At 35.4% G+C, this 25231-nt stretch overlaps 1 protein-coding gene across 3 annotated transcripts in view; it reads right to left on the bottom strand.

Moving 5' to 3' along the window:
• The window catches only part of SLC44A5 (solute carrier family 44 member 5), a 4403163-nt gene that overhangs the window by 460622 nt on the left and 3917310 nt on the right, over positions 1–25231 (bottom strand). For all 3 annotated transcript variants that reach the window (XM_044085789.1, XM_044085788.1, XM_044085790.1), the window contains one exon: positions 16566–16626. In XM_044085789.1, the coding sequence (XP_043941724.1) occupies positions 16566–16626 (61 nt within the window). The remainder of the gene's footprint in view (positions 1–16565; positions 16627–25231) is intronic.

Below are 25231 nucleotides of genomic sequence, written 5' to 3'. Positions count from 1 at the left end.
GGGGAAATGTGAAGGTTGCCAGCCTAGCCAGATAGAATTGTGCAGATAATTCTATCATTTGTAAATATGAATGTTGAACTACAGACTTGTTTCTTAATTGAAAGAATATGCTGTGAAATGTTGAACTTAAAACAATGTAGCAACATTGCCCTTTGCTGTAAAGAAAGCTAAGACAAGCATTTTGTGTTTGTCCTTTGAAGAAAATTATTTCATAGCTGTCCCTTTGAAGTTAGAATTCGGAGTTGATGAGTCTGGAGTGAAGCATCCTGCCTATTGTTTTTACTTAAGGAATAATTACTAGCGTTTACATATGGAATGTCTTTTATGGCTACAGTTTCCTGCAGGTGCAAGATAACAATTATGTAGTTTCTGTTAGCCCGGGAACTCCAGGAAAGTGTGAAATGATGTAATGTTTATCAGAACTGCAATTTCAATTTAAACAGAGAGAACCAGAGATTAGTAAGCATTTTTGTCTTGATCATCCAACTCTGTCTTGCTCATATGTAACTTATCTTAGACTTGTGTTTTCTTTTAGAAATAGCTAGGAACTAGAAAGATTACACTAAGTGATTTTCTGTGATGTCAGAACTGTACTACTGAATTATTTTAAGTATTTCTGTGTGATCTCTGAACTCTTGACTAGCACTGTGTTGTAGAAAGTATTGTCTTGTGGTTTTAATTATTTATTATTAAATATTTTCAAACATTTTAACTGTGGCTGGTTTGTGTAGAGATAAGTTAAGCTCTAAGAGTACATTGCATGTATATAAGGATCCTGTATCAAGTCACTCAAATAAGCCTTGACTGTTTAGTTATACTACCAATTGGATAATAAAATTGCACAGTAATAATTGGACACCCATTTAAGGGTCTTTGAGTAGCTGATAAATATTAGCTGGGTGGTGGCCAGTGGTACTAACATATGGTCTGGGTAAAAGGGGCACAGCTGGAGAACCTGTGCCAGCCTTCCCCAGGAGTGTCTGTGTGGTTGTACAAACTTATCTCAAAGTGTGTGTGTGTGTCAGCTACTTAGGAAGGGACATGAAGCACTGGCTGGACAGAGAGGGTGCTGGAGATTTTAGCTTGCCCAGCTGGCTGAGATCTAGACCCTATAGCTGTGCCAGTGGGGAGTCTTATTAGGGACCTGGAGAGCAAGGGAGCGACCAGCCCCAGACTGACTATGATCTCTGTGTGCTCTTAAGGGAAATTGCACTTTACTGTGTGTATTTGCTATCCTTTCCTCATATATGAGATGCCCTCTCTGGTGTTAGTGGTGAGGATTGAGGCTCCTTGATTGCTGAGCCAGGGCACAGGCGTCACACATAGCATAGCATGTGAAATATATTACACGATGGAGTTAGGAGAGGAGATTAACATGATTCTAATAAGCAGCAGGGGTTACATTAACAATTATTCCTCTATTTCCTTTTTCATTCGGTGATGCAGAGTCTGTTAATAAACGTTTTAAAGCCTTTGTAGGAATTTGTTGTTCCTTTTTCATCAACTAATGCAAAGTCTGTCATGGTCTAAACACATTGACAGGCAAAACATAGTGTATAAAAGAATATACCTCTATATATATATATATATATATATATATATATATATATATATATATATATATATCTATGGGAACACTTCACATAATCGAATTACTGAAATCTCGAATTTCATATGGTCGAGACCATATGATCGAGATTTCAGTAAATAGAACATGTGTAGTGTTTAAAAATAAGAGCTTACTTACCTTAATTTATTTTATTTATTTATTTTTATTTTACATTTGTTGACCGGGCTAATCCAACTGGATACATGTCCATTTTCAGTGGAGGCCCGAGGAGAAAAGCTCCAGTAAAAAAACATCTTAAAGACATATTAAAAACATATTAAAAACATCCTTGGAAAAAAGCATAGAGATATATCGTACAACTATTAGAAAATAAACATTAATATAGAATGATGCATCCTCAGATTAACAAAAATTTACAATTTACATATTTTGATTTGTAAAAATTTAAAAATACCAAAACATAATTTAAAGAAAGCACCGTTAAAAAGTTAGTTAAAGAATCGAACATGGAAAGTGGTACTCAGGAATGATAATGTTAGAAATTAAGAGGAAAGATCAGTTTATAGAGAGTTACATAAAGAGGTTTATAGTTCAGAATATTCTGTTTTAAATGAAACAGGAAAATTAGTGAATAACAGTTAGTCAGGGTTGGTACAAGAGCATAACCAGTGGTTAGAGAGGAAATGTTTTAGGTTAGTTTTAAATAGTGGGAGAGAGGTTAGGGTTGTAAGGTCTTGTGGTAATTGATTCCATATTTTACCAACTGAGTTAGAAAATATGGAGTCACCTGCTGAGTTATATGATAAGGAAGTGTAAATCAACATTTTTTTAGCGGAACGTAGATTCCTCAGGTTGTTATATGACCTTATAAAGGTAGTAAGAATTGGTGTGTTGTTGGGTTGGTATAGGGCTTTGTGGGCAATTATAAGTTGGTTGAATTGTAATTGGTGAGGTAATTCAAGCCAGCCTAGTTGTTTTAGGTTCTGGCAGTGATGAGTCCTGTAGGGAGTGTTTGCAGCAAATCTGGCAATATTGTTGTATGATCTAGCTAGTTTGTTAAGGTTATTTTTAGAAAGATTGGTATATATGGGAGAAGCATATAATAGGGTAGAGATTAGGTGAGTTCTAGATATTGTGGTCCTGGCTTCAGGTGTTAGGAAAGGTTTAATTCTATAGAGGGATCCGAGTTTTCTGTTAACATTCTTTATTGTGGTGTTTATGTGACTGTCAAACTTTAGATGATTGTCAATAGTAATACCTAGGCGTTTGCTGGTGGGGTCTGGTGAAATAACGGTACCATTACTGGATATGAGTGTGAAATGAAGAGGGGGAGACAAGTAAGAAGGTGTAAAGAGCAAAAGTTTGGTTTTTTTAGGGTTAAGGAGAAGACAATGGTTAGAGAACCATTGTTCTATAGTGGTGAAAGCTTTTTGTGTGAGAGAATGAAGTTCAGTTTGGGATGTGCCAGAAGAGATTATGGTAGAGTCATCTGCATATTGAATGCAGGTAGAGAGTGGAGTAGAAAGATGAAGGTCATTTATGAAAATGGAAAACAATAGTGGTCCTAAAATGGAGCCCTGAGGGACACCTAGGGAGGTGGGAAGGAGGTCTGAAAGATGGTTTTGCCAGAGAACCGCTTGTTTTCGGATTTCCAGGTAAGATGTAAACCAGTTCATAGCAGGATTGTCGAGAGAGAGTAACTTCAGAAGGTGGAGGAGAAGCTGATGATTGGCCATGTCAAAGGCTTTGGAAAGGTCTACAAAGAATGCTGAGGAAGGAATATTTTTATTGCGATTTTTGTTGATACTGTTAGTAAAGGATAACAAGGCTGTGGTGGTACTATGAAATGGCCGGAAACCATGTTGACAGTTATCTAGAAGATTATGGAGGAGTAGGTGGTTTAGTAATTGTTTGTGGATGCATTTCTCCATTATTTTAGCGAGTGGAGAGAGTAGAGCTATGGGCCGATAGTTGGAGAAATCAGTTGAGTCTCCACCTTTGTGAAGAGGAATAATGTGTGAGATTTTCCAGATAGATGGGATAGTGCCTTCTTTTATGGTTCTATTAATCAATATGGAGATGGGATAGGCAATAGCTTTGGCTCCTATTTGAAGGTATTCTGCTGGTAATTTATCAGCTGAGGGGGTAGTCGGTTTTAATTTTTGAAGGAGGAGATATAGGAGGTGGGTATAGGTTCAAGATGGAAGGGGGGGGGATGGAGCTCGGAGTGGGCAATTTGGAAGTATCAGGTTTTTGTTGATTTGCTAGATTTAATATAGCGGTAGTAAAGAAATGATTAAAGGCATTTGCTGTTTGTGTTGGACAGTCATGGTTGGAGCCTATTGGATTAGGTGTGGCTACTTTGCCTGGTGATAGTAGTGTGTTAATAGTAGTCCAGAACTTTTGTGGTTGTTGAAGGGATGATTGTTGTAGTTGAATATAAAAGTTCTTTTTATCTTGTAGGATAGTTTTTTTTGTTATGTTTTTTTGTTGTCTAAAAGTTTGGTGATCAGTATTATTCCTTGTGGTACACCATTTTGCCCAAGATTTGTTTCTATTAAGGATTAGTTTCTTAGTATGATTTGAGAGCCATTTGGCTGGTTTAGTTTTCATTCTTATGGAGCGCATTGGGGCATGATGGTCTAATATAGCCAGGAAAGTGGTATTGAAGTAATTAACTGCTTCATTTATAGGGAGAGACTTAAGAGGTGACCAGTTGCATTGTGTAAGTTCAGTTTGAAATAGTTCGTGGTCAAAATGTTTTTTGGTACGGACTGTTCTGACTGAAATAGGGATAGCTAAACTTGTTTTATGTCTGATAATATATATTAGAGAGTGGTCACTAAGGTCATCTGGGAGGGTACCTGTTGTATATTTTTGTTGTGGGCTATTAATACATTGCGTGCACACAGAGGCAAGGATTCTTGTATGCTCTGTGTGTACATAATGTTTTATTTTTTTTGCGGTGTTGACAGGAAATGAGAAATCTCCCGTTTTGCACTTCCGCATACAGCGCAAGATGGGAGATTTCCCATTTCCCCACTGTAGCGCGATCTTGGAGTTGGTATATTTAAGTAGTGCAGGGCAAAGCCCCCCTGCAAAAGCGAAGTTTGTCTTTTTTTTTTTTTTTTTTTTTTTGGTTTCGCTTCAGAAGTTCGAGTTTACGAAACTCGATTTTTGGTTTCGGTTATTTTCAGTTCGAGATTTTGTAAATTCGAGCTTCTGAAGTGAATATATATATATATATATATATATATATATATATATATATATATATATATACACACACACATATATATATAGAGAGAGCTTTGAGCAGCTAAATACATGTAAAATTGATTTATGCAAAAGTATAAGTCTGTTTTTTACCCACTACTTTAGTGATTTGAGCATGCTAAACACACATAAAATTGGTTTATGCATCAGTTTTTAGTTTATTTTTTACATGGTGAATGTGCACAACTGTTACCTTAAACTTGTTCTGACATATTTTAGACTGCTGTTACCCAGCATCTGTCATATAGGGCTTACGGTTTACCCCAACTGCCCTGTTTGAATGCATTTATCAATATCGTATTTTTTGTAAAAGACAGAGGTGCTTGGTTCAGTATTTGAGTGTTTGGTTACTGCTAGCTGCTAGTTAGGATAATTCATGTGTTCTTCTATGTGCTTACTCATACCTCTAACCTCTACACTTTATTATCTTTTTTTTTCAGTAACTGTACACCAGTCTCTTTGAAGTCCATCTCCCCCTCAACAATGGAACCCTTTTCTCTTCCTAACAAAAGTTGTTCTACTTCCAAGCAAGGAAACAAATGACCATGGGCAATTCCTCACACCCTGTTGCTTAAAAGGCTGCAGGTTAAAGTATGTAAAGTGATGAACAACCTCTATATCTTAAATTGTTTGTTGCTTATCAACTGCACACCTGCAGAGGCACCTAGTCTGCTTGTCTCCCCTTATCTCTCTAGTCAAAAGTACACCATAGCCTCTATTTTTACTAGTAAGGCATGGTTCTAGCCTAGAAATTGTGCCTGCACCACTAGAAGTAGCCAATAAAAACTAAAAAGACTTGAATTTGTACCTGTAGTGCCTAAAGCTATCTATAAATAAACAAAAAGTAAAGAGAGCCCAAAGTTTGAAATTAATGTCATACTAGGAGATTTTTCCAGATTATGTATCTTCCTTCTATGTAAGGAAATCAACAACAGGTCTCTCACCCAGTTGTAAACATGCTCAGAAATAAGTTTAAATCCAATACGCTAAAGAATAAACTACTTGCCCAGTTAATGCAAGTATTTATGTCTGCTTTAACTATAGTAGCAGATTTGGAAACAATTAAAAAGAAAAGAAAAAAATATAAAAAGCCTGCTTACTGATTGTTTCTTGCAACCCCCTCTTCTGACGTGGCTATTCCTGTGCCATTCACCCTTGTGAAAAGGGCTCCCTCCATTCCCCTACCCTATTTCCATTTCCTACCTACCACCACTACCACTAGATTTATACCTAACCTCTAAATACACCCCCCTAACCATTAAACCCTATCCGAACTCTTCTACAATCAACCAATCACATTCCATACTCAGCATGTATGTTACTTCAACACAATTTCCTACTTTTTCTACTTTTCCTAGCTTACCACACAACCTCTTGTCACAACCAACACATCACTAACAACTACTGTCCCACTAACCTGCTCATTACTCCACTTAACTCTAGTTTAACAAGCCTAGTTATATCACCCCACCTCTATAATATCTCTCACATAGAACTCTTTACACTCAGATACACAGACTTGCATACAAAACATCACATACTCAATAAATTTGCCAAACTATTACACAGGATAACATGCTTATTTCTGATTAAAGCCAATTATCTTATACTGTCCCAATCCAGGACTTCAAATACACACTGTCCTCACACCACACAGTATAATTCCTCACACCATCAGAAACATTTCTCACAACTACTTGGATCTCCTATTCTTAAACATTAACCTAAGAAGTATCCTAAACAAAGTTCATGAATTTCACTCAGCTCTTGTCCTATATACATCAGACATTGTAGTTATAACTGAAACATGGCTCAAACCCCACATAAAATATACAGAAATCCTAACCACAGGCTACAACTTACAAAGACTTGATAGAACTCATTAACATGGTGGTAGAATTGCCATAATTTATAAGGATACACTTAAACTGGAATGCCTAATATATGAACTCCCAAACCTTATACACTCTGAAATATTAATTTCACATCTTTACCTAAACTGCAAAAATTACATCATAATTATCACCGACTACATTCCCCCAGGTAACAAGACCTCAACTATTGAAAACCTACTCAGCTGGTCTACATCCATTTTTTACCAAGAAAACTATTATAATGGGAGACTTTAACCTAGACTGGTCAACTTGCTCAACTGAAAACCCTACCAGCTTTATTAATCTCTATGTTTTTTCTCAGCTAATACTTGCCCCCACCAAGATCGACATTCAGAGAAACAAGAACTCCATTCTTGACTGGACACTAATAAGCCCTCACTCTGTTACCTCACCGGATGCCTCCTAGATAGTCCCAGCAACCATCATCCCACATATCTAATTAGGCAACAGATATGCCCTCAAAAAATATTATATTAAAACATGTCCACAACAAAACAATTTCTTCCCCCAAAACGTTCAATTCCTTTCTTAAACAAAATGTGGCTGGACCCACGTAAAACACCTCCAAATTAATTCTGCAGTTGAATACTTCAATAAAACTTTCATAGATATGCTAAACAGCCAAGCACCCCTTAGGAAGATCCAGGTAAAAGTAAAGAGACCACCGTGGCTTACTAAGGACACCCTGCAACTCCTCAAACAAATAGATAGTACCTAGTCACAATATCAAGAGACCAAAAAACAAACCTCCTACGAATCATGCCACCAACTCAGAAACCATGCCAAAAAAATCAAAATTGTTAAAAAAGCTTATTATACTTCATCCCAGAAAAATGACATACATAATCCAAAAAAATTCTTTGCAGGCATGAATCATCTCCTTAATTCTGATCAAACCTTTACTCGAAAACTGACCAACAAAAATAACAAAGAGAGTATAGCATCACAATTTAATTCCCATTTCATAAATTCAATATTATCCTTCATAAAAAATTGCAACAATACACCTCCTTTAATACCAACTGCTTCAGAACACTGTCCCAAATATTTTTGTATCGGTCCACTGCAAACAAGCACCAACAAAACACTTCTACTCAAACTAAAACCCACAACCCTAGCCACTGACCAACTTCCAAACAAATTTCTCAAACTAGCAGCAGATTCCATATCTTATCCCATCTCTCCACTTATCAATAGGTCCATATCAGAACAATATATTCCCAGGCGCTGGATAATCTCTCATATCATGCATCTGCACATGGGCAGCCCTTCCACAGACTTTTCAAATTACAGACCAATAGCAATGCTCCCACCACTGGCTAAAATCCTCAAAAATGTATTCATATACACCTCCTTGACTACTTAGAAAGCAATAACTTGCTCTCCAATACCCAACACAGCCTTAGACCCAAGCACAATATTAGTGATTTAATTAGCTTCACCAACACTAAAAATGAGCTCAGAAACAAGGATCACCATGTATCCTCCATCTTTCTTGACATGTTTAAGGCATTCGGCACAGTATGACATCAAAAATTACTCAACAAACTAGCTTCCCTAAACCTTTCCCAGACAACTCTATCATGTTTTAATAATTATTTAATTGACCAACAAGCAGTCAAGTGGCAAAACAATCTGTCTTCCCTACTACCAGTCTCAGTTTGTGTGCCACAAGGCTCAATCCTTGGTCCCCCTACTTTTTACCATCTTTACAAACAAACTTTGGACAGCCACCCACCTAGCCTCCATTATGTAATACTCAGACAACTCTACTCTCACTTGCTCAGCTGAAACCCTACCAAAACTCCTAGAAAGAACCCAGAAATCCTTCTTAGACATAGAAAACTATCTCTCAGAATACCAGATGATGCTCAACCTGACAAAACAAAACAAACAAAACGAATGCTATTCTCCAATATCAAAACACAGAACCTCCTTCCTTCTTTCATTATATATTCCTCCAACAAAACCAAAACTGAACCTGTTGAACAGACCAAGCTGCTTGGGGTAACAACAGATAACGGCGGAAAATTTGATAAACACATAGCACTATCCATAAAAAGGTCCACATAAAGCTTAGAACACTTTACACATTCAAGCCGTACCTTACTAGCATGATCTGACAATCCATAGCCAGGAAAAACCTGCTCTCCACCCTCCTATATGCTTCACCTATTTTCACAAACCTCAGAAAATCTGATATAAATAAATTAGAGATATGTTGCAATAAAATAGCAAGATTTGCTACTAATCATTCTTACAGACCCCATCACTTCTCTGCCCTGCAGGAACTAAACTGGATCAAACTACTTAATCTACTATCCATGAACCAACTAATTGTGGCCCACTCCATATTTCATAAACCTAATAAATGCCTTGCACTCAAAAACATAATGCAGGAATACAATAACACTAGAATACTTAGATCTTCTGATGAACTCCTTCTGAAAGTCACTAAATCTAACAATTCCTTTGGGGAATCTCTATTCTCTAACCAGATATCCAAAAAATGGAATTCCATACCCTAACACATCCGAAACACCACTAATACTCCCAATTTCAAGTCACTCCTTAGGGAAAACCTTACATATAACTGGTTATGCTCCTGCACTACGCCAGGTTGACCTTACAACACTTACTGTCGCCACACCTATTACTACCACACTACTCCTCCTCACCCCTAACCCACTCCCTACTTTCTCTCTCTCTCTGTATTCTTTTTCTCTCTCATATTACTCCCGCCCTCAATTCTCATACACTTCAAAATAAATGCTGATAAAATCTTGTCTTTTACTGGGCAAGAACTATGTTAAGTTTTATGTTTTTGCATAAACACACTACTGATCATGGAACTATGCATACAGCTTACACTTATCATGTGACCCTCTTGAACGTAAAGTTTTTCTTGTAAAATACTCTGATGATCACAGACTGCTGTATATTATCTACTCTAATGTGTCATGTTGTACTAGGTTAGGAACAATGTTATTTTTTTGTCTTTCATTAGGTTAAGATAATGTTATGTTTATGCAAAAATACACTGTATCACAGAATCCTACATGCTGTTCAGTATTTTTGTTCCACTATGAAATTTTCCCTATTACTGTATGCAGATTTTCTCTCTGAAAATTAATTATTTTCTCTGTTGTTAATTCATATTATTTCTGTTACTGTATATAAATGTACTGTAGTGGAGCTTTTCTCCCTGGGCCTCCACTGAAAACAGGCTTTTTTCCTCTATCGGACTTTCCCCATAAACAAATGAAAAATAAAAACTAAGTAAACTAGAAACAGTGAAGATGGGGTAACAATTTAACTTCAGAAAAGAGTTATAATACAACTTCACATAAATACAAGACATTTATAGCATATTATAATATTTGGTTGGTAATGGCATAATCAACTGTGAGTTGTATAATGAGTTTTGTATTGAGAAGAAAATGGTATTACACAGAAGGGGGGTATAATTAAAGTCTTATTAGCTAGGGGGAGATTGTAGTGGTATGTTGTATAACACTGTTTAGAGCTGGTAGGCGGGTATCTGTTGAGAGATAATTTCCTTAGCTGCTGACGAAGAGAGAGGTAATCTAAAAGAGATAGAGATGAAAAGTCGGATGGCAAGAAAGAGGACCAGACAGAGAGAGGAGTTAGGATTCACTCACCCTCTAGTACTCCAGAACACACACCACACTAAATCAAACCCATTCACTGCCCCTACCCCCCAAACTATAGGGAGGAGGGGGGCTCTGGAAGGGATGAATATGCTGCAGAAGTAAAGGTATACTGCAGGTTAGAACAGAGCTAGTTAGCTGAGAGTGAGAGAGACACAGAGAGAAAGCTTAGAACAGAACTGATATTAGCTGAGAGAGACAGAGTGGATGCTTACTTATGGTGAAAGTTCAGTGGCAGAGAGAGGGTGTGGATGTAGTACAGGTCTATAAGGATGTATATGAGGAAGCATGTTCCAACAGAGTATTTGGGGGGCAGGGGAGGAAGGGCAGAAACCACCAATGCCTTATTTAGACATACTTTCGATTGCCCAAAATACAAAAAATTGTTGTTGTTCATTATATACAGGATAATTGTGACAAACTTTAGCAGGGACTTAGACACACAACTTAAATTCAAAGAATTAATTTGGCAACTCTGACTTAATGCAGTTGCTGCTCCAGGCATTAATGTAGTAGTTTCTCCTTCTAGCATTTTAAAGATGAAAGCAGCTTTAGTGTGATTCTTTTTACTTCAATTTTAATACATTTTTCAGTGTACAAGAGTGCATGTGATTGATTTAGCTGTATTTCATTATTTAGTCTATGTAACAACTAGATGTTTCAGGACTCGCTCTTTTAAGAAATTGCACTTGGTAGTTGTTGACATCATAATTTATTCTTCTAATTCAAATTTGATTGGATGTATTTAAATGTTTTTTTTTTAATGGCAGACTGTTTCTCTGATGAAGTCCATGTTTGTGAGACAAACGTGCACAATCTGTGGTTTTATTACATTAAAATTGGTTGAAATTTGTTGAAATGCATTGAGATTTGCTGTGGAGAGTTTGTTCCACTTTTTGTTTTTTATTTTTTAAGTTTCTGTTACGACCACATTTTCTGGTGAGTGAGTCTGTATCCATGTAAGAAATCTAAGAACTTTTATTACACATGCTCCAGAGATTTAGATTATAAGCATGCAGGTTGATTGTGTTTCATATTTTTTGGGAGGGTGGGAGGTAGTTAAGAGAGGTTTGTTGGTAAATGTGGCAGAGCTTTGCATTTGATATATTGGTCCAAGGATTGAGGGTGGATGTCATCACTGAGAGCTAATTTAAGAAATGGCAATAGGTAAAGAAAATGAAATTCTTTTTTTGTTTGAATTTTGAAATCAGGTTTTTTTTTGAGTTGTTTATTTTACGTCTGGATACTTTTATATACATGAGCATTAAGGTAATATTAAAAAAGAGTTAATGCGATAGGAGAATGGGAGTGTGCACTGGTATGATATTGAGATTGTGTTGCAGAGAGCGGCGTACGCTGGATTGGGGGCATTTGAATGATGTAGGCTGATTCAGCAGACATAATGGCAGGAATATTAGTGGTTGGGAGAAATACATATAGTTTGGTAGAGGTGGATAATCAGCAAGTTAGAAAGAAGAGGGGGTACAGGGAGAAAGAGATGTCTGAGGGTATGGCTGGACTATAAGAAGAAACTGTATCAGTGTGTGGATATATGTAGTTGGATTGTAATATAAGCTTATGTTGTAAGCGATGGCTTAATAAAGATGTTTCTTGTTTAAAAAAGGAGTAGGAACTGAATACTTTCTGTAATGTTGCATGTATATGTGAAGTATAATGTTTATTAATGTTAATTTAATACAGTTTGAGTACTTTTGTATAAATGTAAATTTACCTATGTCACAAGTGATAATTCAATAAAGGTATTTAAAAAATAGGGGGATGCTAAACAGTGTGGGAAGAAAGGAGAAAAGGTCAGATGAGACTGGCTCTGATGCTGAAAGAGGAAAAAGGACTGCACATTATGAAAAGAAGTTATAAAACTGTGGGGGGTATAATATACAGAATACATGTGAAAAGAGGTAGGGAGAGTGATTTAGAGAAATGGAAGAGGGAATAAAGGAAAGAGTTTAGTTATAAATAAAATGTTACACTTAAAAGAGATATATGGCTGTACAGATGTATAGGAAAGGTATACAACTCAGCAGTAGAAGGATACATGAGAGCTAGTGTGAAGGATTAGTTAGGCATAGCCTGGAATGTAGATAAGGGAAGATGGAACAAGTTTGGTGTGTTCTGGTAGAGAGTCTACATTGTAGTGGGAGGGGTTAGTCTAATTATTTGACTAGAATAAAAGGGTATGTGTGGGAACTGGGGTAGGGTAAGGTAGGGTACGGTAGGGGAGTTGAGTGAGTCAGAGCAGAGTGAAAGTGAATAGACTGGAGGTAGACCAAATAATGGGTGGGTGACTAACAGTAAACAATCTCCCACTAAAGGCATTGCAAGTACAGTGAAAGTTTTAATTTGGGAACACCCGAAGAGAAAGTAAGAGCACACAGAAAGACAGAAATGAGACAAAATAAGGGGAATGACATATATATATATATATATATATATATATATATATATATATATATATATATATATTTAATGCGTGTGTGGAGGGGGGGTTGCCTGGGACCAAGCTATAAAGATTAGCAAGTATAAAGTCTTACTAAAAGTGAGGAAGATCTTACTAGTATTTAACTTATGATACGGGCAAAATTACTGATTACTAAGGAAAGATGAAGAGTGGTGAGGCATATGATCACGTCACATCAAGTTGCAACTAATCAAATAATGGAAAACTATATGAGAAACATAATCAAATGTTGATACTTATGATATACATGTGATAAAACTTATAACTTGTGAGAAAGGGCAGCTTATATAGGGTATAAAAAAGCAGATGTCTCACCTCTAGGTGTTATTTTGTGGTCCGTTTGTTACTGGACATGTACTTACTTTGGGTACTACAGCATAAGAAGTGAAAGACAAAAACAGTTCAAAGGCAGTTAAGCAATAATTTGTTCAGTGAAATTATTATTCTGCATTTTTGCTAATGAAAATATTTTCTTTCCTTTGGGTTTGAGAAGCAGCAAATAAGTAACACAATAACTAAAAGCAAGACAATCCCCAGTACAGTGGGTCACTGTCACATATGTGATTATGCAATCACTATGCTCAAGTTAGATGCTGCAGTGGTACGGCGGTAGCATTGTTACCTCACAGCAAGAGGTTCTCCGTTCGATTCTCGGCGTGGCTTGGAAGTGCCTTCTGTGTGGAGTCTGCATGTACTCCCCGCGGTTGGGTAGCGTTCGAAAGACATGCGTGCGTAAATGGGCATGCCTTCGTTGAAGGCTGGGCATCGAACTGGCACCTTGGCGTTTCATAAAAATCTACTGCCAATAATTAGTGGACCAGAGTTCCGCTGTGGCGAACCCTTACCGGGAAAATGCTGAAAGACAAACAACAACAACAACCCTCATGGGGAATAACATTGAAGGCTTGACATGTCTAAAATATATAACATGTACAATAATGTCACTGTCAAGAAAGACTATCAACAACTATAAACTATAACAGAGAGATTGGGAAATATTTACCATTGTAAATCTGTACTCTGCTACTTCTGTTGGTAAAAGTAACCTGTGTTTCTCAGGACAAGCTTTATTGTAAAATGCTGTATAGCTGTACTGAGAAATATGGTGGTATGGACGGGTCTACAATTGTTAGGATCAAATGTCACTTCCCACTCTGTGCACTGACACGATAACAGCTTGGATTCAGAGTAGAGGAGCATATGTGGTTTCCAGCAACTTTAACATGTTGTGTAATGGTTTAGCTTATCCTTGCCACTGTGAACAAAAACAAAAGTCTGTGGGATGTTGTCTGAACTAATGTGAAGTACCTCTCATCCTATGATAAATTTATAACAGCCGTTGACTTAATAACCTGCTGGCCATTTGTTACATGTCCTTATTGAGAAATCACTACATTATTGATAGTGCAATGCATTCTTCTTTTCCACACAATTAAAGACTTTACTACTGTCTTCAACATTAGATAATTTAAATTTAACTTATCTGTTAAGGTTGGCAAGGTAGTGTTGAGCCCCAGTATTCTGGTTTTATCATGGTTTGAGCTGTTCCTGAAAGGTATAGTACCTCTTTTTCCAAGAATATCAATTATCAATTTTATATTTCCACTCCAGAGTTTTGTTTGTGATATTTCAAGTACATTTATGCATGACGTCCCAAAATTATTAGCTCCTGAACAGTTTAATTTGGATCATTTAGGTCAGATTCTTTATTATATTTTCAAAAGCATTTGTTGTTGTCCTGTTCAGATAGTCTAGAAAGGATAACCGATTTCTTCATGGCCTGTTTCTGTTCATAAATTATCTCCCTAAAAGGGTTTGTACTATTTGTTCCAAATTATTTAGGTATATGAAATCTAGTAACAGTTCAAAATAATTATTTGCTGTATGCCAGTTTATACAGTCAGTGTCTAGGTAGCTGATATCTCCCATCTATAAATTATTATCTAAAATGTGTTTTCAAGTTTCCGTACTGATATTACTGATGCCTTGTAGGTAACAGTTGAAGATCTGTAAAATTAGCTATTTACTTGGATAGGCACTTAGCAGCCTGGCTGGTAAACTGATATGAATTGCGGATTATTAGACCTGTCTTCAAATATAATCCAGTTTATCAGGTAGGTTTTTGCCTAGTTTAACTGCTACTGATAGCAAGAGTATGTTAGCATTGTAATTTCAGCAGAAAGAAGGGAAAGAAATTAAGCTTTGAAGTCCTATTTTTTACCTGCGGCCAGCTCTATGTGAAATAATATCATTCAGTTTTTTTTTTCATATCAGCTGTATTTCTCTCACAAAGTGAAAGACTGCTACACATTGAATGAATTGTACTTAATAATTTCCATTGTGCCCTTTTTGCTTCTTTGAGCACTGAAACTCCCTTATAGTCTTTCTTTTTATTAGCTATTTCCCAGATCCTACTGTCACTGAAAACACAAGCTCTCTTACTTTGCACCACCTATCCCTAGTACTGGTAATCACTCCCACTCTCAGTTCAGTATCCCTTCAATGAACTAAGCCACCCAAGGCTGGCTATTTCTGCTCACATTTGTGCAGATTCTCCTTCACTCACTTATCAAGTGCCAGACTACAGCTATGAACTTGGTTTCTTGATCTCAGATTCATGCAACAAGTACCTCTGCTTACATTGCATGCCTGTAGGCCCTGCTCTGCCCACTCTCTTATGACACCACCCCTACAGTCTGACACAGATTTACAGACAGGGTTTGCTAGTCTATGCTGCATTAAATAACATGGAGTACTACTGCTCTGGATCATTCAGAGAAACAAGTGAACTAGATTTAGACCGAGCTACAGAAGGAATGCAAAGTACTATCCGGGGTAAGATTTCTGAAATTCAAACTTACGTTACACATTACCAAACAACTGGCCAGCAAAGATTACTGCAAATATATTGCGGTCTATATTAGTTCATCAAAATACGTACTCATCGAATATGTATTCATCAATGGTTTAACACCAAAATTCATTATAGCAAAGCAAGAATCACTGGGAGATCAGCACACCTTTGCCCTTTTCCCCACCATAGTATGATCTCAGAGTTGGTATATGTAGTTGGGGGGGGGGGTGAGTGGGTTTGATTTAGTGCCATGTGTGTGTTCTGGAGTGCTGGAGGGCAAGTGGTTCCAAACGCTAGGAAAAATTCTGTGCTTTGCTGTAATGAATTTCGCTGTTTAGCCATTCTTGAACAAGTACTTAACAAATACGTATTTCGATGAATTAATACAGACCCATATATTGTACTATCATGCATAATTATTGGGAAAGTCATATTACCCTAATTATTTCTATCGCATGATATAACTTTAACCAGTATTTCCTAAATATGACCTAAACACAATCTTTGTAATGTCATACTTCTACAGGTGATGCTATAATGTTCACTATCTGCAGGCAATCCTAGGTAAATTATTTGTTAAACCAACTTATGAAGACAAAGTATGCATTTACAAACATAAACTGCTATTGCAGGAGTGGCAAAGGCACAGTATTCAGTTCCTTTTATAAAACTATTAGTTTCTTAACACTTAAGAAATGTTTTAAAACATGTATCCTTCTTAAATTGATGGACTTTCAGCCAAACAATTATTTTTGAGGAAGACATTTAGGTCCAGTTTATAGTCTCACCATACCAACTATAAAATGAATACTTCACCTACAGGGTCTGCTTGGAACAATCATGGACGGGCAGTCCTCATCACGTAGAACTTCTGTAACTGACTGAAAAACAGGCAAAAATGTAGTTAGTTTTTTGACAAGCTGAAGGTAAATGCAGCAAATATAATCATATATAGAACACTGATAACTTGAAAATAAATATCTCTTAACATTGTGCATTTAATCCTATTTTCAATAGTTCAAAATGATCAAGTATAATTGGCAAGTGTTTTAGAAATATAGCAAACACAGAAATAAAACAAGTCAGATAAGATCCTTGGAAATATATCTGTGATGATCACTGGAAAGTAATTCTACAGCAGCTCTAAATATAGCTGGTTTATTGCAGTTCCAAATTTCTGTTTACAAAATTCCCTCAGTATGTTCTATGTCTTATTATGAGTAATTCATTCTGATTTTCATTTACAAATTTGGCAAACACCAACACAGTCTGGGTACTGATCACTCAGTAAGTACTATTACCAATGACTAAAAAGTATTTACACATATTTCCATAGACAGACTTTCTTGATGCCCCTGATAATGCACACTAACCAGACTGATGTTATTAAAATGAATGAGGATAATTCTGTCAGGAAGACTTTTTCTAAGAATTCATATTTTTCAGAGCTCACCAGATCACATTATTTTTATGAGTCTACATGACTAGAAAGTATACAATTTAGCTTAATGGCCTTTTCTATGGGACTTCTTAGACTCTTGATTCTCCAAAAGAACTTCAGACACATCACAGCTCCGTAAGGACTGACCTATATGCATAGTGTACAGACCACAGGTAACAGTCCTCAGACAACTTCAACTAAAAGAAATATAAAACAAGGCTCCCCTTCTTCTCATATCTCTTTATACTCTTACTATACAGTCAAACAAGCAAAATCCCCAAATGTCAAATGCAATGCTCTCTACTACTGGATTAATCCCTGGAAAAAATACTTTTAATATGTGTACACACATAAGTATATTCTCATAAAAGGCAAGCAAGAACATACTCCCTTAGAAATGTGCGATAATATAAATAAATGTAGTTACTGTTCTGAACATACTCTCAAAACATCCTTAATCCTGACTATGCATTCTCTGCAAAAATTCCCATTTTACTGGTACATGGCAAAATGGCCAAGCTAAAATCATTAGACACAGATGCCGTCAGGTTTTTGTCTAAATTAGAAACGGACAACATTCTTTATCACCCCTGTCCTAGAAAATAAAATCCCCTCACACAGTCAGTTGAAGTTTATTTTTCTTTTTGATATTTACTGAGAAAACAATATTTGGTACTTTTCCATTTTCGGGGCAACAGTTTAAATGCTGTTAGACAGCTCTGAATGTAGTGTCTTTTCATGTATTTCTGTGATACATATGGTGCACATACAGTCATTGAGCCATAAAGACAGATGAAAAGATGCGATCGTCACCCTAGAAACAGCTGTTCTGTAGTACGAGGTGGGTTTTTTTAGTAAAGCGTCATCTACTGCTTGAAAAAGGATTCCTTGACAATGGGAACAACTGTTGTATATAAATTCATGTATGTTTTTATTTTACAAACTTACTAAACATGTAATTGAAAGTCTAAGCCCAATCCCAAATGTTGTGTCTTCTAAGCACTTCAGAAAAAAAGAAAAAAACATGTTCATAGCAATTTTCAAGTGATATGAACAACATTCCACTAGCCCCTTAGAGAACAAAAATCCATTTGAATAAAGAAAGTGTAATAGCTTAAAGTTGCCATTCATTTAACAGCATTGTGTTTTTTGTGGCAGATGTCTTTGAATCCAATAACTGATAATTAAAATATTCTGTCTGAAGACATTTTTTATGTATTTTTCTGTGTAACTTATCGGGAGAACAGTTTCCATGCAATTGCTCAGCTGTAATGTAGTTTTGTCACACATTTGTTAACCAGATATAAATAAAGTGAATAAAGGTAATACAGCTAATTTCTTTATTTTAAATTTTATTATTTAAACAGATTAAGAGAATATGTGGTTAATACATATGTTAAAGAAGTGGATTACAGCTGAACGATCGTGTTGAAACTGTTGGCCCAATAACGGAAAAGTACCCAGTATTTATTATTTATTTTTCAGGTATTTGTCTTTGTTTACCAGGAAAGTCTGACTGGGTAACATCCATTTTCAGTGGAGGCCCAGGGGGAAGCTCCATTTCTTTACATTGCATTATCCTAAGCTCCAGTTTAAATACAGAGTAGTTACATTTTTATTAACAGTTATGCACATACAGCAGTATACATTTATACATTCAAAGATTTTACAGAGGTAGGAATTACTAAAAAGAAAGCCCACGTGCAACGTAGTGGATTGTACAGGCAGTAGTTATGTATAAAAATTGTTTTGTCTTTTCAGTGACAGGCTGAGCGTATTCTGTTTAAGGAGTGTATTTGGAGAGTATTATATAGTGAACACAAAGTCTTAACCCGGTGAAGAGCATTTGCAGGACCATGTGTTACAGTCACATAGCTTATAAATTAATGACCTCTTTTTCAACCCGATAGCCTATTTAAACAAAAGTCTTTGTTTAGTTAATAAAAATCAAGAGATGAGGAAGAGTTAGTCTGATTTATTAGAAACACAACTTCTCTTTTATCTAGAAGAGAAAATAACTCCAGACTCATTACATCCCACCTCAATGACCCATATATAAATACCAAGAATACAGATTTGCCAAGATTCTGAATCGAAACAGCGTCCACTCTTGGCATAATTTAGAAAGGGAAATACAACTTGCTAAAACACATACTTTTCTTTCGGCCTTCATTGCTTTCATATATCAATTCATGGAGAGAGCACTACATATTTTCCACAGATTTCCTGCACTAAAATGAAAGTTCAGTGATTTATCTTACAGGAGATTACATGAACCCAACCACAACTACATCAATAAGTGAATGGTATAGGTTTCTTCAGAAGTACAAATACAACTCAAAATGAAAACAAATTACTCTTTCCAAAACCCTATTTAATTAAGAATTTATCATTTACTACAAAAAAGAAAAAAAATGAATAAGGACATAATGATATACATGTATATTAGTCTCTCTCTCTCTTTCTATATATATAAAAATAAGCATATGTCTACATACACATATATATATATATATATATATATATATATATATATATATATATATATATATATGGTTCCCTATAAGCCTGAAAGTCAAAATCCTGAAACCAAATCCTGAAACACAAAATGGACATACTGACGTCATTGTGGCTTTGCTATTGTTAGCCCTGTGTGGTTTAGGGTCATATTTGTTTCAGTAAGTGTGCGGTTTGTTTTATGTTAGTTTAGGGGTTATTTATTTGTTATAGGTTAGGGGGAGGGGCAGTTAGGCATGTGTGCAATAGTGACAAATACAAAAGGGGGGGGGTTTAAGTGAGTTAGGGTTAGGGCGAGGCGTGCGTGAGGTACCTTGAAGTGGCGGACCTGGAAGGAGGTTAATTTTGGGTTTTTTGATTTTGAATTTTTTTGCTTTTTTTTTTTGATTTTTTTTTTTATAGTGTTTATGTTTCCATATATATATATATATATATATATATATATATAGAGAGAGAGAGAGAGAGATAAAGACATAATGAATAAAAAAGCTTAAGGCTGTGACTTGAAGTCTCTGTGGTATACAGTGACATTCCCTTGGTCTTCATTTGCCGATTGTGTGACTTTAAGTATGTAAGTATGTCACTTAACCAGATATTGCTACTAGGTTGCCCCCTTCCTGAAAAGGGACTGTGTGCCCAATAGGCCTACCTAGTTAACAAATAGGTATTATTACGACCCCCAGGATTCAAGACTTTCAGGTGGTATGCAGACATTCTTTTCAGTGTTTCTTCTAGTGGACAACAGATGAAACAAACTGTGTGACACTGTTGAAGCAATGCATTGACTTCTACACTGCACAAATTTCTTGTCAAAAAAACATATTCCAAAAAGCATAAGAATGGATGCTAAGAGGGTTATCAATGACACTGATGCATCCTCAGAATGTTCAAAACAAGACATTTATAGGACTCTGTTTTTACACACAATAGAAATTTCAGGATTTTTTTTTTTTTGTAATCAAGACTTGAAACACATTTTTAATTAAATCTTGAGGACTTTAATGTGTAATAATATTAGTTTATTGATTTTAACAAACTATTCTAAGCTACCTGCTCTTGGGACCACTGCATGTTAATGTACTTCTTCCACAATCATGCATACTTTCATATTAATACCTACTAACATTCTCTGCTAGAGACTTCAAAAGATGTCAGAATGCATTAATAGGAAAGAAGATAACACACCCTGAGTCTTACCTTTGGGGAGAATAGTACAGATATCTCTCAAGCCAGCTTTAGACCTTGAAATGTTTCTTAGTGTGCTACAAAACTGAATGAAATAGTGCCTGGACAGAATGTTTATAGTGTTTATAACTTTTAACTCTTAATTCACATGTCATGGTTGATTGGAATATGTAAGGTGTTGCATGTATGAGATTTGGATGTGTTTTCTCTAAGAGATATCAGATTGTTATGTTGTTTATGACTGCTTATTTACTAATATAATGATTAAATGGTGGGTGTATGCAGTGTGTATGAAGCGGTCTTCTTTTTTTCCTGTTTTTTCTTTCTTTTTTATTTATTCATTGTTTTCTTATATAGTCTTATCTATGATGTTTGGTACCAGTTTATTCATTGGGGAGAGGTTAGGAGAGGAGAAATACAGTAGTGAAGACAATTTCTGTGTTTTAACACTGGGGTTTCACTTTGAAACCTGTCAGTTATTCTTTTGTTCTCCCCTCCCCTGCTAGGATAGATATACAAAAAAGAGAGAGAAAAGAAAGAGAGAGAAAGAGTGTACCAAATACTTATAAAAAAAAGATAAAATGATAAGAAGTGTTACATCAGAGGTTTTTAAATAGCAGGGAGCAGGTTGGTTTTAACCACTTCTACAGTCTTCTTTCTCAGTGTAAAATGAAAGAAAATTTTTTTGCTAATAGTGGTAGTTTACTCTCACAGAGCAGGTTCTAATAGAATGTTTCTTTCCTGCCCTTTTTCTACCCTTTTCTCTCGGTAGATAATTTATATAGATTTAGTGTGTGTGTGTGTGTGTGTGTGTGTGTGTGTGTGTGTGTGTGTGTGTGTGTGTGTGTGTTAGAAATACTGGATAAAATGTTGTTTTATCCTTGATTTTAAAACATAAATTAAGTGCAAAATAGTAAGAAGGTGTTAATTAACTTGCACTCTGTTTCATTTACCTCAATATTACTATTTAACATTTGTAAAACCTGTATTTCTCTCTTTAAGTTATATAATACATTTTATAGTACCGTGGCACCATAGACGATATAGAATTAATTTCTTCAATTCAACTTTTATCCGAAGATATTATATTATTCAAATAATTTAAAGATGGGAGGATGATCTTGTTTATGTCTGCTGATGTCAGCTCCTTGCTTGGTTGACTTGTTCTGCATATGTGGGCAATAGATATGCATATCGTTATGACAATGGTTGTGGTAATGATCTGTTTTGATTTCAGTGTGGAATGGCAATATTAGAAGCTCATGCTCTGAAAGTTAATTGAAAGTCTGATCAATAGTAAAGGAGGGACTGATATGAAAATAATAGCATGTTTTCCAGAAAGTCAGACAAAATTACACAGTCATTTTGATAAACTGGGAATTTATATATCTCTTAAAAAGACTGTAGTGGGTATGTTGCCAACCATATGTTATCCCTCGGTACAAATATAATTCTGGGAACATATTATTAGTTATTTTAGTCATCACAGTTACTCCTTTACTAGTTTATATCTCCTAATATGTTGTAGTGAATATGATATCCTACTTATAGAAGAGACACATTTTGAAAGATAACTGTACATGCAAGTCCTCACAAAGATTTTTTTTGAGAAGTTTATTTGTTCTTTGAAATATCATATGTCTGTCATAATAACCAAGCATGTACAGATTTGTAGTCAGAATTGAGTTTAGGTAGTTAACAAGTTAGTCACATTATCAATAATATATAATTGCATATTAGTAATATAGCATGATTGTTATAAACAATATTATATGAATTGTCTTTTATCTGTGTTAATCTCTTTTTTTTTCTCAGAACTGAAAGAAATGATTGGATTTATTATAATACTATACAGGCTCTTATAAATAGACTAGAACCAAATGACTACAAGATCTCCTATACTTTACAGTTTATAAGTTTTATAGCAAGCAAATGAGTGTTAATAACCTGAACATTATGTATATACTAACTCATTTTAATAAATAAGTTAGAACTTTCATATATCAGAACTTCAGAAGCAGTAGAGTGATGCTAAATGCTTATTCATAGATAGGTGGTAGTGTTTGAATAGGATTGCTATTCAAACCAGGAGTTTTAAATTCCATTGGGGGGACAGTGCATGTATAGTAGTTTACAAATCAATTCTTTTTTTGTTTTCTACTATTCTTGATAGAAAGTTTACAGTTAAAAATCTCATTTATATTATACTTATATTCCCGTAGATAACGCTATGTGTCCTGACGACCATACAAACCATTTAGAGTAATAGTGGATAATAATCTCATATTTGATCTGCATGTCAATAAAACCATAAAAAACATTAATAAGTAGCTTGGCTCATTATATAGAACCAAACCTTTTCTTGCCCAAATAGCCAGGACCACAATTGCCCACTCTTACCTACTCCCTACCCTTCTATATGCTTCCCCTGTACTCTCCAATCTGAACAAAACTGAACTCAACATGCTCTCGCACTGCTACAACCATATTGCCAGACTCTCTACCAGCTCAACATATAGGGCACATCACTGTCAAAGCCTCAGTCTTTATGGGTGGCTAGAACTACCCAACTTACTATTTAATCAACTCATAGTAGCTCACAAAATTCTCAACCAACCTGAAAACATTCCCAGACTTAAAAATATTATAAAACCATACAGTAGCCCAAGGCTACTACTCTCATCCAGTGAACTGTTAGTCCAAACTTACAAAGCTAGTGACTCCATGTTTGCCATCTTCATTGGCAAAACCTGGAACTCACTTTCACTCACCCTTGAACCCTCTCTAAGTCTCTTCAAAAAAAGGCCTTAAATAATATCTTAATATGCACTGGCTTTGTCCCTGTACCAACCTGGATTAATTTCTAGAAAAACTCTCCTACTTATATAGTGTTGTATGCACATTTTGCTCAAAACAGTTTGCTGCATCTTGCTGTTTTTTGTATATTATAGCACACAGTGTATCTCAGGTGACTATTTAGTACCTACAGTATTGTATGCACTTCCTGCTCAAAACAGTTTATTGTAATCCTGCTGGTTTTGTATAATGTGACACACAGTGTCTACTGTAAGATCCTACTAGAGGGCTACACTGTAACTACTTTGATAATTATGCTTGCCTCATGTGTCATATTCTAACTGTGTAACTGGAGGTTTTCTCCCCGGGCCTCTGCTGAAAATGGACATATATCCAGTCAGACTATCCTTGTCAACAAATATAAAATAAACAAACAAAAATAAAATAAATAAATACATAAATATGAGTAAGCAGTTCACTAGATATAATAGTTTTTAGTACTAAATTATTTACAAATGTATGATAGTACTATATGTAATATTTGTTTAATGTTTCCTATTTTGGTAGTATGACCAACTTGAAATGCATACCAATTAATATCAATGGATTAAATAATGGTTGTAAAAGGGTAGTTTATACAAGTTCTTAATAATACTTCATTCTCAACTAATCTTTTTACAGGAAACAGATTTAATAAAAGAAGATTTGGACAGACTTAATATTAAACGGTATTCCATATTGACTAGCTCTCATTATAAACAAAAGAGAAGAGGGGTGGTTAGTTTATGGAAAAATTCTTTGCCTCTACTTAAAATCCTGAATACATTTAGTGATGAAAAAGGCATGTTTTGTTCAGTGACTTTAGGGATTCAAAGGAAACTATACACTTTTAATAATGTCTATTGGATACCTAGATTGGGAATACAAACATTTAAACATTAATACTAATATCAAAAGGAAACATTATTTTTGCAGGTGACTTTAATTGTATTTTATCTGACAAGGATACCAACACTAACTGTAAAAGAAACAAAGCTGCCTCAGTCAAAGCTTTGATGGAGTTCACTGACCTGTACAACATAGAGATATAAATGAGGTTTCAGTACCAGACTCACTCTTCTTTGCACATTTCTCACACAGGCATGGCACACAATCATGAACAGATAGAGTATATGTTTCAAATGAGATCTCTAGTAGATCTCTAGTAGAATAGATAATGTTAAAGTAGTCTCTTGCCCACTGTTGGATCATAACGCGATAACTTAACATCCCAGTTAAAAGGATTCCTACATATATAACCAATATGAAAGACTTTAAAGAGTTCGTTAATAAAGAATTTCTAAATTTTATTGAAATTAATCATACAGGTAACACCTCAGAGATCTTTGTATGGGATTCTTTAAAAACATACCTTTTTGGCAAAATTACAAGCTGGCATGCACAAAAAAGAAACAATGGGACAAAGAATTGATATATTTATAGGAGAAAATTGATAAGTTAAAATTAGATAGTGAAAAAGGAAATAACTTAATGGAAGAAATAAATAG

Source organism: Protopterus annectens, chromosome 10.part0 (assembly GCF_019279795.1).
Source record: "Protopterus annectens isolate FY-2018-M chromosome 10.part0, PAN1.0, whole genome shotgun sequence".
Classification (NCBI taxonomy): Eukaryota; Metazoa; Chordata; order Ceratodontiformes; family Protopteridae; genus Protopterus; species Protopterus annectens.
Note: the sequence above shows the minus strand (reverse complement) of the source record. Positions and strands in the feature narration are given on the sequence as shown.